This window comes from Phaseolus vulgaris, chromosome 4 (genome assembly GCF_051622355.1).
Source record: "Phaseolus vulgaris cultivar YP4 chromosome 4, ASM5162235v1, whole genome shotgun sequence".
NCBI classification, from domain to species: Eukaryota; Viridiplantae; Streptophyta; class Magnoliopsida; order Fabales; family Fabaceae; genus Phaseolus; species Phaseolus vulgaris.
The window spans coordinates 48,974,237-48,988,504 of NC_143501.1; the positions used below are offsets into that span (position 1 = coordinate 48,974,237).

Consider the following 14,268-nt stretch of genomic DNA (forward strand, 5'->3'; position numbering starts at 1 on the left):
GTGAGACAAGTTTGAGTGGACAACACCCGAGGGAGGCAGGTGGTGATGAAAGGGGTAGCACAGAAGAGGCACAACCAACAAAAAGTAAAAGACAAAAGCATTTTTTTGTCATTAAAGTCAAAAGCCATTTCAATGAAAGCACAAGTTTCAATTCACAAACTTTGATTTTTGCTTTTGGTTTTGTAAATGAAAATGAAGTATTTTTACATTTGAGCATTTTTTCAAACAGTATGAGAACAAAGTTTGTGAGTGTGAAAAAGCAGCTTGTCGTTTTCTATGGCCAGAAGTAAGTTGTGGTTCGGCACCCAATGTGGTAAGGTAATAAGAAACAAGAGAAGGGTTAAAATAAGGGGAAAAGCAAGTTTGAAGGTTTGGTAAGGGAGAGTTTTAACCTGAAGGAGGTTTTGGCAAGGTTAATAACAGTGTTTATGTCCAAAATTGCAATGGTGGAAAAGTGTGGTTTACGTAAACAGATTTGAATTCAAATGTAAAGAGTTATTACTGTGAAGGAAGTGTGCACATGGGGAGCAATCTTAAACGATACCGCTAATCAAGTGAAAAGAAAGGCTTAAAAAAATGAAATCTGGCATGCCATCATCCTTAAAAGGTTCCTTGGGATGGAAATCCAGGTCCCACCACCATTACAACCTGAATTAGGGTGGTGGTGGTGACCTCGATCCAAGATTCAGGATCATTTCAAACCGCAACTATAATCTTTGATAACAGCAGCAACCATAATTAGATTCCTAACCTTAATTATCAGGTTTTTAATAAAAATTCCATAAACCTTCATCCATATCTTTGAAAACAATTGAAACAGAGATGGGGTTGCATTTGGTTGGCCAAAACCATATTGGAAGTTTAAAGAAAGATGGTGGTGGAGTGGGAGGTCTGAGGTACAAAGACATATTGCTGCGAAAGTTTGAATTGAAAGAACTATCTAATTGATCTCATTGGCATGGAATGAGAAATGAGGAGAACATCACATAAATGCAGATAGAGATGGGCAGGTGAAGCATAAGCACACACAACATTCTCATAGTAGAGAAATATTTTGGAGACACTCGTACGAGAAAGGAATTACCTCAATTCAGAAAATCAATACATGTAAAATGTTCTTAAATTATGCTATAAATTGCAAAACAAAAGAAACAAAAAATTAAATAAAAAAAAAGTATGATATAAGAGAGACAATAACAATAAACTCCACAAACCTGCAGAAGCAGCAGCAGCAGCAGCAGAAAGTGCTGCTACTCTCTATGCAATGCAACCCTGAATTATGGTCTCCAAATTCATCCCTATACATACACATTTTCTCTGCAACCTACTCTTTCTCTGCCATTTTTATTTCACAACTCGAATATCCATAACAATTCAAATCAATATGGAGAGACTTTCTCCTCTTACCTCAATCCACTGTAACCTCCTCTCTGTTTTCCTATACTAGAACAAACATCACATGCAGCCTTACACAAACCCTTTCTGGTTCTCTCAGGTTTTATTTTTCGCGACGAGAGTCGCGGACTTACTTGACACGGCTGGCACAGGAAGAAGAGGGCACAGCAGAAATGGCCACCAATAATAACAAAAGTATGAACTGAACTTGAATGTTTTTCTTCATTGCTAGGGTACAGGGCAAGGGTTAGAGGAGAAAAGTTCTCAAAAGAATCAATAAAAGGGAGGTGGAGGAGGAGATGCATATGAGACTCCAATGACAGGTGGCAAAGGCCCTTCATAAACGGGGGCTGGTGGCGGAGACGACGGAGGTGGGGGCGGCGGTGAATTGTATTCATAAACAGGTGTTGGTGGTGGAGGAGAATTGTATTGAACTGGGGGAGGTGGTGGTGATGGTGATGGCGGTGGCAGGTAAGGTGCAGGATGGGGTGATGGCGGCGGCGGCGAATGCTCTTCACAAGGCGGTGGTGATGGTGGAGGCGGCGGCGGTTCTATACAGGGTGGAGGCGGTGGTGGTGGTTCTATACAAGGTGGAGGAGATGGTGGTGGTGGTGAATGGACCGGCGGAGGTGGAGAGTGAACAGGAGGAGGTGGGGGCGGTGACAGATAGGGATAAACTGGCGGCGACGGTGAGGGTGGTGGCGGCGGTGGTGAGTGTGGTGGTGGCGGTGGAGGTGAGTGTTGTGGTGGCGGTGGTGGACTATAGTAATATTGCACAGGTGGTGGTGGGGAGAATACAGGACTTGGTGGAGGTGGGGGTGATGGTGGAGGCGGTGAAGGTGGTGGCGGAGACTTCACACAATAAACTGGTGCGGGTGGTGGCGGTGAAGGTGGCGGTGGTGAATAGACTGGCGGTGGTGGGGACGGCGGAGGTGGCGACGGTGGCGGGGGTGAAGGTGGGGGTGGGGGTGGAGAATAGACTGGAGGTGGCGGTGAAGGCGGGGGTGGTGAAGGTGGTGGTGGAGGAGAATAGACCGGTGGAGGTGGTGGAGGTGGCGGCGGTGGAGGCGAATACACTGGAGGTGGTGGCGGTGGCGAGTACACTGGTGGCGGAGGCGAGTATACCGGCGGTGGTGGCGGAGGGGTATGAGGGACATAAACAGGTGACGGCGGTGGCGGTGACGGCAATGGTGGTGACGGAGGAGGAGGAGGTGGCAAAGTAGGAACAAAAGACTTACACCTAAAAGACTTGCAATCGACAGGGTGCGACAAAAACGACTTACATTGTCCGGCGGAGCGCTGGTACGGCCTGGCCGGAAGACAGTTGCGGCGGTCATCAGCAGCCGGCAAAGCTCTACACCGAGGCGGCTCGCCCGTGAAAAAGTTGTAAGAGAAAGTAAAGTTCTGAAGATTGGGAAGCTTACAAATGCTCTCGGGAATCTTCCCGGAGAGTAAATTATGCGCCACATTGAGCTGCTCCAAACCCACGGCCCCTCCGATGGCCTCAGGCAAAGGCCCTAACAACTGGTTGAAGCTCACATCGAACACCGTCAAGTTTGTCAGCAACCCTATCTCCTCAGGGAAGCACGACCTGAACGCGTTGTTCATCAGAATAATCTCGTTCAGCCCCTTCATGTTGCCGATTCCAGCCGGCACGCAGCCGTGGAAGCGGTTGTTGGCCAGCACGATAACCGACACGGGGGAGTTGCCAAAGTTCTCCGGCAGGTCAAACACAAAGCGGTTGTCGTTGATGAAAATGGCATCGAGCTCCTTATCAAAAAGCTCCTTGGGGACCGTGCCTTCGAATTCGTTGAACCTCAGATCTAGGAACTTGAGCTGCGGCAGACGCAGCACCACGTCGGGGAACTTCCCGGCGAATCGATTGTTGCTGAGATCCAGCTCGAAGAGGAGCTTGAGCTTGTCGAACTTGTGCGGCACGGTGCCGCAGAAGCGGTTGGTGTTGATGTGGAGGAGCGCGAGGTCGGTGAGCAAACCAAGCTCCTCGGGGAGGTACCCGGCAATGTCGCCGTGGTTGAGATCGATTCCGGCAACGGTGTTGATCTTAGGGTTGTCAAGCGCCGGAGCACAGAAAACGGAGGTGTAGTTGCACACATTGGGCCCCACCCAGTCGAGCGTGAGGTTTTTGGGATCAGAGAGAATGGCATGCTTCCATGCTTGTAACGCTATATACGCGTTTCTCAAACGGTTGTTCTCGAAGCGAAAAGAGGGATCTACGGTCACTTTTTCTCCCCTGTCACCGAACTCGTCCTTGTAGTATAGAAGCTGACGCTGTTTGATGTAGGAGGCTTCGGCATCGGTGAGAGGCCCATTGTGGGAGATTGCTGCAGAAGAACAGAGAGAGTTCGCAAGCACAACGAAGAAGAGCGAGAGTGAGAGTGAAAGTGAGAAATGGAAGGAATAGGTTTTCTTCCTCATCTCACATGCCGCATCTGAAGAACGAAATCGCCACACGATTTTCCAACTCCCTCAGATCTGCACCAAATAATGCACCTCTCTTAGATTTCTCCTCTCTCAACACCAATGTGCGTTTCTAGGGATTTAGGAAGAGTATGAGATTGAGCCCTGGGGGAGCGTATAAGAGTGTGTGAAGAAAGAGAATGAACCCTCAAATGAAATTCAAATTAAAATTAAAATTAAATTTAATAATTCATCAAAAGGACAGCTAAATCACAGCTCAAACCCCACCAGATTCTCCCTATTCCTATTCCTTCTTCTCTCCCTCACTCGCTTTTCTTTTCTTTTTTTTATTCTTTTTTACACAAAAAAGCAACACTCTTTACATTATAAATTATAATTCCCTATTTTTATTTTCATTATTATTAATTATTATTATTATTATTTCTAAAAACTTAGTTGGCACTCACTCGCTTACGCTTTGAATAAAGTGGTTTACGCGGAGAGATGGAATGGGATAGACAATTCCCACCAAACATGCATTAATTTATTACCATATTTTCATCAAATAAACTTAATAATTAATCAAAACTTTTTTTCCCTCTAATATTTTATTTATGCTATTTTGTCTAATTATTTTTATTATTTAGAAAAGTAATGCGGTTTTTTTCGTAATGATTGATTCCGTTATATTATATTTAGACATGATGAAGTAGTTGTTGCATCCATCGGATTATAACGCGCCTCGCTATTTGCCACAGGATTTGGGTTTAGAAATAATCAGAAACCGTTAGCCACATGATGTGGAATTTGAGAATGCCACAAGTTTAATTTAACTGTACAGTTTTTGTTTTGCTGATTCGTAACCTGAGAGGTGTTCCTCTGTGTCGGTGACCATTGTCAAATCAAACACCTCTCCAACCAAATTAAATGCCCCCAACTTTATATTTAGTGAATAAAATAAAATTTATTTAATTAATAAAAATACGTAATACGTATATACATACGAGTAGACTGTTACATGAAAAAGAATGGTGTAAAACGATGTCACGCACTCACACCTCTTCATCTTTTTCCGTAATACACATTCCCGTGATGGCGATAACTTCTGGACGGAGTTATGGCTTTTTCTGCTTAATAATAGATTCCACCGTTTCCTTTTTTTTATGATATTAAAAAACAGGGTAAATTTATTCACTTTTATAATGATTATTTTAAAATGTATAGCAAAAATCATTTTTAATCAAACAAATTTTTATGACTGCTACGCTTAATTAAAAATCATATAATTAATGTGTTTAATATATGTAATGTAAATATTTAATAAGATTTTTTGCCGTTTATTTATTTATTAATGTAATGTTAAAAAATATACTATTACTAAATATTCTCATAAAAACAGAGATAAATTAAACTGTTTGTGAGAAAATATTCATCAAACTAAAATAGTTATATATTATCACTGAGGCTTAATAAGTAACTTCCTCTCAGATATTTATTAATTGTATATGGTTATTTAATAATTTTTTCCGTTCCGTTTTTTAATAATATTTTATTTCAATTTTGGATCGTGACATCCATTACAGGTGAAGAAATAGGAACGAGTCATGTGTGCGCTTTTTTATTATTTTAGTTTTTTATGAAGTTTTTTTTTTATTTTGTTTATGCGGTTTAATTTTAATTTATTATTTATTTTATAAAGTAACTAAACCAATAACTTGTTAAAATTAATACATATTTTTAAAATTTATTTTCTTAAAAAGTTAATCAGTTTAATGAAAAATATTTTGAAAAATATAAAAGAATGGAAATTCATTATTTACATTAAATAGATTTATTTTTTCCCCTCAAGTAAAATAATCTTTAAAAATATACTTTTCAAGTATAAATTAAGGACTAGAAGTAAAAGAAAAAAATACACAGAACACGTATATGTATTCAAATCAATGATACGTGATTTCACCAACAATTTATTAATTAATTCTCTAGGCCAAAATAATAATAATAAATTATCTAATTGCTTATAAGGAATCATAAATTTTTTTAAGTATATAATTGATTACTAATATGTTTAATAATTAATTTAATCATAATGATATAACATTGAAACATCAGGATAACCATTGAATCCAATTAAAAATCCTTTGTAATATAATTAATGAGCTTAATATATAATATTTAATAAGATTTTGTTTATTTATTAATTAATAAATCTGTACATTAAATTTAATTAAAGTATTTGCATAGGATATTATACTAATAATGTATCTAAAAGCATATAAATTATAAATATTTTCTATAATTAAACTCATTTAATCAAAGACGCGGAATTTGAGTTATCTTGGAGAAAAGATTCATCGGAAATAGTATCATTAAATTTTTTGTTTGAATGGTGTAAAAAGAATTCGAGAAAATTAAAAAAAATATATTAAAAATTAGACTTTAAATATATGATTAAAATATTCTTGTTTATTTTTAGTTCAGATCTTTGTATCGAGATTTCATCTTGAAACTATATATTTATAATTAATTTAATAATAATTAATAACTATTTTTAATTTGTTAGGAATAAGTCTATTCTAACATATTAAAAATTTGACTTTAAATTATGATATGTTATTATTTTACTCCATGGTAGTTTTGTAACAAAATAGAAAATGTGAGACTCCATATTTGAAACTAATAAAATTATTAATAAAAAAATTAACTATATATGGTCATTGATTGCTTTGAATTTTTCATTTGAAAAATTCAAAACTAATGACCAGATTAAACATGAACGACCCTTAAAATAATCGAACAGAAAGTTAAATTGCTATTTCCAATCAATAACTATTTTTAAATGAATCTGGAATTTTGTTTTTTATTTTTTTTATTCTCGTAATACTTTCCACAATTAGTTTATAGAGTTTGTTGGTTTTAATATTATTCATAAACTAAACTGAAAGAGACACATTCTGAATTCGTATGTTAAGATCACACTCCTCCAAAATCGACCGCTTTAAATTCCTAAGTTTTTTTTTCTTTAAATATGATTTCTCTTAAAGTTTAATATAATATAAAAAATATTTATATAATAGTGTTTATGATTTAGGGTTTGAAATAACATTAGATTAATTCTCGCATTTAAATTATTATCCATTTTAGAGTTAAAAAAAATTGTTATAGTACTATTCTTAAACTAAAAGACATTTCAGAAAATTACGAAAAAGTATAAATATAAAAAGCAAATACAACAACTCAATGTATATTATATCGGTTGAGAATCCGTACAATACTTAAAGGTGAAGCATCCGGTCAAAGTCGATCGATACGACTAAAATCATTACACTTAAAATAAAATACTAACAAAATTAATTAGTGGTCAAACATTAGATAATACACTTTTAATCATGATTCAAAATCCTAGTTCGACCCAATAACAAATTATTCATGACAATCATATAAATAGACACAGATATAAAGAATCATGTACGTCATGATTCAATATTAATAGTACTAAACACTAAAATCTCACTTTAGCGTCGGAGTGTCTTTTATAAATATCATCCAAGTTTTGAGTTTATGAAAACGAGGAGTAGAGAGAAATGACAGAAAAGCACGGAGAGTGTTCCAAAAAGGAAGAACAAATACCAATCGAGAAAGAAGATAATCGTTATCTTGATTACAACCCGTTCGATAATATTTATATATATATATATTATTTTTATTTTTATTTTCTTTTTCTATTTTCATATAAGGAATTGATGGTTTTAATTATGATGACATGTAAAAGTGCTTGAAACGCGTTTTGGTCATAAAAAGTTAGCAACAACTGGTGATAATAACTTAATCCAAACGTCATTCTTTAATCGTTATAACTCTCAAAATTCATTACATCAATCACAACCGTGACACTTAATTGACCTGTTTATTTCCTAGTATCTTTGTCTCCCAAACACTTTCAAACTATGGATGAGTGGTGTTTATGAGTTCGATAGCTTCATCAAACATAACTGAATTCGTTTATTTACATTTTCTAAATTTTCAGTCAATCCAAATTTATCAACATGATTTCATTTTAATTGGATTTTCGTTTTTTTTATAAAAATTATATTTTTTGACAATTTATATTAATGCAAGGTAAGATGTTTTTTACTATTCTGTGATTAAATGCTTTTTTATTTGTCATTTTTATATCACATTATTTTTTTAAAATCAAATTAGCTAAAAAAATTGTACATAATAAATACGACTAAATTAACACATCTTAATTTTAGCAAGACTATTATCATTGATGTAAAACAAAAAATAATATAATTTATATATATATATATATATAAGTTTTTAGAATATGATTATTCTTTAATATAATATTCTCTTTTAACTTTACTTACAACCCAAAGAAATTAATCGTACAAAGATCACATCAAATAGTTTATTTAAACTAAACTTATATTATTGACATACAAATACAAAGATTACTCTTATTAACTCTGCAACTATAAGAATAAATACATAATTATTTTAAAAGAATTAAGAAAAATATGATGTTTTAAGAATAAGTTTAAGATTATCTTGGTATGATAACCACACTTGTAATGTCAAGTTCTTGCAAAATTGTATTTATGTTTCTTGATATTTTTGTTTAAGCGAAAAAATAGAAGATAATGGTTTATATTTTTTAAATTATTTTTTGTTTGAACAATGACTTAATTCTTCAACAAAAATATTGATGAAACACAAAGCTTTTTATTCGTGTTGATTTTTGAGAAAAAAAAACTCGCTCTAAGTAACCTTTTGTGTAATCAAATTCAAGTGTTTTAGAGTTGAGAAGTATATTATATATATAAATAAATAAATAAGTAGATGAAAAGGTTAAATTATGTTATTTGATTAATGATGTAATTTATAATTAATTATATATTTGATGGTTAAATGTTAGTATTATATGATATTATGATGTTAATGATAATGGTTTATTACAAGAGTTGTACACATTTTTAAGATATTTTGTATATGATTAAATTCATATGATATGCATAATAATGTGTGATGTATGTAAATATTTATATGATATTGTGGATACTTGAATATATGGTATATTATTAAACATAAAAATCATTAAGAAAATAAAGTATTGTGATTATATACTAATGATTTGATAATGTAGATTAAGATATCAAACAATGTGAAGTTGAAAGAAATTATTTTATCGAGATTTTTTTATAACAGGTACTGTTAATCACCCTAACATAGGAAATTAAGGTTGATTTTTATCAACTGGGTCTTTGATCGTTACTATGTTAGTATCTGTTGGGGACATGTTTGATACTAATATAACGAAAGTCATTAATTGATTGTGGCATATTACTTTGAATCATTGAAATAGATACTATGTTAATCTCTTTCGCTAAAGCAATAAATAGTTTAATTAGTGACCCAAGATTCAAGAGAGAGAGAGAGATAATTGTTACGATTAATCTCCCACACAATTTATCACATAATCATTGCTTGAATAGTCAATTAGAAGCTCAAGCAATGAGTATTTACTACAATCTTTAGAGTCACAACTTAAGTCTACTTTGATCAATCAACCTCTTGCTTTAGTAAAACATAATAAAAATATTAACTCAATAATTTCATACAAATAAATGAAAATTAACTTTTTTTCAAAACAATAATTTTTTACATTAATTTCAACTCAAAATAAATATGTTTTAATATACATGATTCAAATTTTTTTTAACTTTAGTAAAACACAATTCTTAACATTGAAAAAACAACCACATATTTCAATAATCATTCCATATCAAATAAATTACAATTAAACCTAATTATTATCCTTAATATTTTAAGATATTTTATGACCTCATAACCAAAATAACAATAATCATCCTCAATATCAAACTTTATATTATGATATGCATATTCTTTGAATAGATATATAATCAATGGTGTGATGAATATCATTATGTATGTATGACATATGTCTTTTTTGGGTGGTCATTCATGGATGATGCATATTAAATGAATTTGCTAATATATATGTTTATGTATGTATGTGCATTGAGTATACATGTATACAACCCTAGATGTATGTCTTTAGGATAATTGTTCATATTTAGTCATTACATTTATACGTATGATTTTGATATATGTATGATAACATTATACAATATTATACATTGTTTTAATTAACTCACATTTATGTGTTTGTTATGTGTTATTGTTATAATTGTACTTGATGATGAAACATTATTTTATGATTTGATGTATGTTATTGTTATTATTGTACTTAATATAATCACATGTTATTAATATAATCGCATGTTATTTTACAAGTGACAAAGGAAGTGAGCAAATTTTCACGAGAATAATAAATAAAAAGTATTTTTTTAATGTAATTGTATTTTGAAAACTTTTACAATCTTGATTATAAATGTAACTTTTTTATATTTTGATAATATATTTTACTAGTATAATAATTATAACTTTAGTTAATCATTACATTGGTTATTTGTAATCTTAAATAATAATTACAATTATAAGATTTAAAAAATCAATTAAAACCAATAAAAATTAGGAAGAAGATTGAAAATATCGAAAGAGGAAGTATGAATGAAGTGACTTGTAAGATGAAGAATAGGCTTAGAAGTTAAAAGGTGACACTTTACACTGCAACCACAGACAAGTGCCATGTTACGCGTCCGTATGAGCATTGATGCGGCGGAGGGATCAGGTCCCACAAAACTCGAGGCGGGAGAAAGCGACGTCATGATTGGGCCCCACGTGTCACGTCTTGCTCGCCTGGATCGTCGGCGCTCGTCACATCTTTCCTTTTCCTCACAGTTTCATTCAAACATTCAATAGCTTTTTTTTTTAATAAATTATAAATAATATTTTTAATTATTTTAATTTTTATATACCATTTTTCTATTTTTTATTCTTTATAAAAAGTCTTATGTGTAGGTCAACTTTTGAATTTATTAAAGTGGTGTAGTCTTCTCTACATAAATATTCTGGAAGTTGATAAAACAATTAAGCTTTAGGGACATAAAAAAAACATTTTACCTAATTTTGATCACAGTTTTTTTTTTTCAGTTAGGAACTAATTATGCTTACAATTAGGGATACGAAAAAGTGGATTTAACTATATTCATTCTATTTTTGAAATAAAAATTTATATTCGTTCTGTTTTTATTGAATATAAAATTTATGTCTCATTCTTATTTTTGTTAGTGATGAATAAGGTCTATACTTTTTTTTATTATTCCAAATATAAATTAAATATTTTGTTTTACAAAAATAAGATATTAAATAACAATTACAACAATTATTTTTTTACATTTTTAACAATTATTTTATATTTAAATCATTTTTTAAATTTGGTGATAATTGAAATACTCTATCCAAATATGTCAATTAAAATTCATTAAATTTGATTTTTTTTATTAAAAAAATATTTGAAAAACAATAATTTTAAACGAGATAAATTCAAAATTCAATATATTTAAATGTTTTAAAAATTATGAAATTTCTTATCTAAATACAAGATAATTTTTTTTAGTAATTTAAATAAGATAATATGAGAATAAGGATGAATGAATATGTATAGTTTACCTATGTATCATTTTTGTTAATATATGAGTTTTGGTCTCTATTTTTATATTTTTTTAATAATATTTTTTTTTATGTAATGTTAGATCATTATTGTTACTTGAAGTGTCAGTATAACTGAAATTTTTATAAAAAAATAATTAAATAAGGATGAGTGAATATGCATACACTATACCCAATCTAAAATATCTAATATTATTCATACTTATACTCATTTATAGTAAAAAAAACAATGTTAAAATGGAAATAAAAATAAAATAAAAGGTTTATTTGTCATATAGTTAGAATGTAATTAATTTTATATTTTGCATGTACAACTATTTTAGTTTATCAATAAAGTATTAAAAGTTTATGATTAATATAAATTTAATATAATGTTAAAGATAAAAATTCCAAAAAGAGAACATCTTGAGATGCATTATTAAGCACATATTTAGTAAATGATATAGTAATTAAAGTTGGTGACTTTCTCAATATAACGATGGTTACATTATTAGTTCCAATCATACATTAATAACTAGATTTAGAACAAGTTGAAGAAGTTGTATCTCCGCAAGCAACCAGTTCCATTTTGTATACCTAATTAATGTTTAATTGCTCACCAAATTATGTAATAAATAAGGAAAAAATTATTGTGTGAAGTATTATGCTTTGATTAGTTAGAGATTTTATTGTTAGGGTGATTCTTCAATTAATTAGTATATCTTATATTAGGTATTATCATACAGATAATTCATCACTGTATTCGAGGTATTGTTCGTTTTAGAAGTTTGTATTTTATCACGAATTTTTTCTTAAAATACATATTGGTGGATTGAAAAGGTATATAAACTACTCTTAACTTCGACTCCTGAGCGATATGACACTATATTGACAATACTGAAAAATGTATAAAAGTTAATTAACAAAATTGCTATATAATATTTTTTTTATTATCAACGAGGTTTAGAAGCATAAAAATATAGTTATTTTTAACGGAGGAGTAGTGGATGTTCTATAAGCTTTTGCTTTAGTTCAATTAAAAGTTTGGTCATGGGTTACATTCAAGTCATAGTTTGTGAATTTTTCATTTTCTAATTAGTGCATAGATCCGTTGGTTTGTATGAGGATGATCTCATGACGTATTCATTCAAGCTGTTTGACTGTTTTCCATATATGTCTTCCTCTATGTTAGCTAGGAGAGTTCTATTTTGGCAGACTTTGGAATAAGTTTTGTCATGAAAATTATGGGTAAATTATTGTATAAGGGTTGAATCACCACTAAAGTGATTCATATTTATTTATTATTTATTATGAATAAAAAAAATAAAAATATTCACTTTAATGAAGTTTGAACTTAAAAAAAATACCATGATTCAACAATAATAGCAATTTTAATTGGACTTTAGCCATCAGGAGCATTTGGCTAAAGAATCAGATAACGTAACTAACTTTCTATATTCTATTTTTTAATAAAAACTTAATCCATAATAAACATTATTTTCACGTAAAATATCATTTTAGATAATCTACGAAAACTAGAGTCTCTAACCTCTTTTGGCTTTTAACGTTTGAAAATAAGTTGGTGCACAATCACTTTTATTCAATTAATTAATAAACACCATTTACATATATTAAAAAGTACTTTGAATAATTTATTATTAAATTAATTTGGTAAAGTACGTTGAATTAGAGTTAGATACGATTTATTTATATTGAATAATAATCGATAAAAAAAAAATAGTGCAGTAGGAAGAACCTTAGGTGGCAACACCTGCCACGTATGAATGAGAGTAAGACAAATTTGCCAACCGGCAATGCCAGCTGTTAGTTGTTTTTGTTTTAGGTTAACACGTGTCGCGCTCGAAACATTCCACGTGGGTCCACAAATCTTATTCCGTGTTGACTATCACATTCAAAACCTCCTCACGCCATCTATTTTTTATTTTATTTTCAAAAACTATTTTTTTAACACAAAATAATATATATATAAAAAAAAACTAATGATTGTTTTAAGCATTATTGGATGACAAAAGTTCTTGTTATTCAGTTCCTTATTTTAAAGTATATAAAAAAAACAATTAATTTTTAATTAATTATTTGAATCTTTGCTGCGAAGTGCAAGCGATAACACTCAATAATGAACTGTCAAAGAAAAGTTAAAGAAAGTGGAAATGATTAAATAAAGTTTTATTTTATTTCTTTTTAAGCACTTTATTAGCCTAATAAATATATTAGTACTCTTTTCGGTGGAAAAATAAAGAAACTTCTAAAAATAAATATGAGAATTATCTTGAAATGAAATAAAATAAATAAAAGGAAAAAAAACAAAAAAAAATTACGTGATGACGCAAATTACGGAGAATTTGAAGAAGTCAAGGTTTTTTTTTCTTTATATTATTTTTTTCATTGTTTTCAAAACTAATATTCAATTATGTTCTCTATCACACGTTCTATATTCAATAAGAAAGAAAATTTCTTTGAGCACTAGTTAATTCTAAACTCTTCGTGATCTCCACTCTCAAAAAGAATTGTAAGCAAATAATTATTTTTTATTTTTTTAAAATTGCACATTATATAATTATATATATTCCACAATTTCACTTTTGTGACACTTTATTAACTATAGGAATTATTTAATTTAATTTTGTGATATAAAATGATACCTTAATTTTGTTCCACGTATGAGGGTTTATTTTAAGTTGAAAAATGGAAGAAAACATGTGCATATACATGCTTGTATAGCACACAAGCATTTAATTTTACCCTTGACCTTTTCTGTGTATATTCCTTTCAATACAATTATTTTATGTAGAGAAAGTCAAGATTTCGAATGTCCCATGGAACTATAGTTCTTCAAAATCGTAAATGTACCAAAAT

The 14,268-nt window shown here is 30.8% G+C and overlaps 1 protein-coding gene across 1 annotated transcript; it reads right to left on the reverse strand.

Moving 5' to 3' along the window:
- Nucleotides 1-1,067: 1,067 nt before the first annotated feature.
- LOC137838058 (Leucine-rich repeat (LRR) family protein) lies at nt 1,068-4,158 on the reverse strand. The gene has a single exon (XM_068647276.2). It carries the CDS (start codon nt 3,829-3,831, stop codon nt 1,669-1,671), a length of 2,163 nt encoding a protein of 720 aa, XP_068503377.2. The 5' UTR covers nt 3,832-4,158; the 3' UTR covers nt 1,068-1,668.
- Nucleotides 4,159-14,268: the final 10,110 nt, after the last annotated feature.

Coding starts and splice junctions, on each gene's coding strand:
- LOC137838058 (XM_068647276.2), bottom strand. CDS start 3,831: ATGAGGAAGAAAACCTATTCCTTCCATTTCTCACTTTCACTCTCACTC.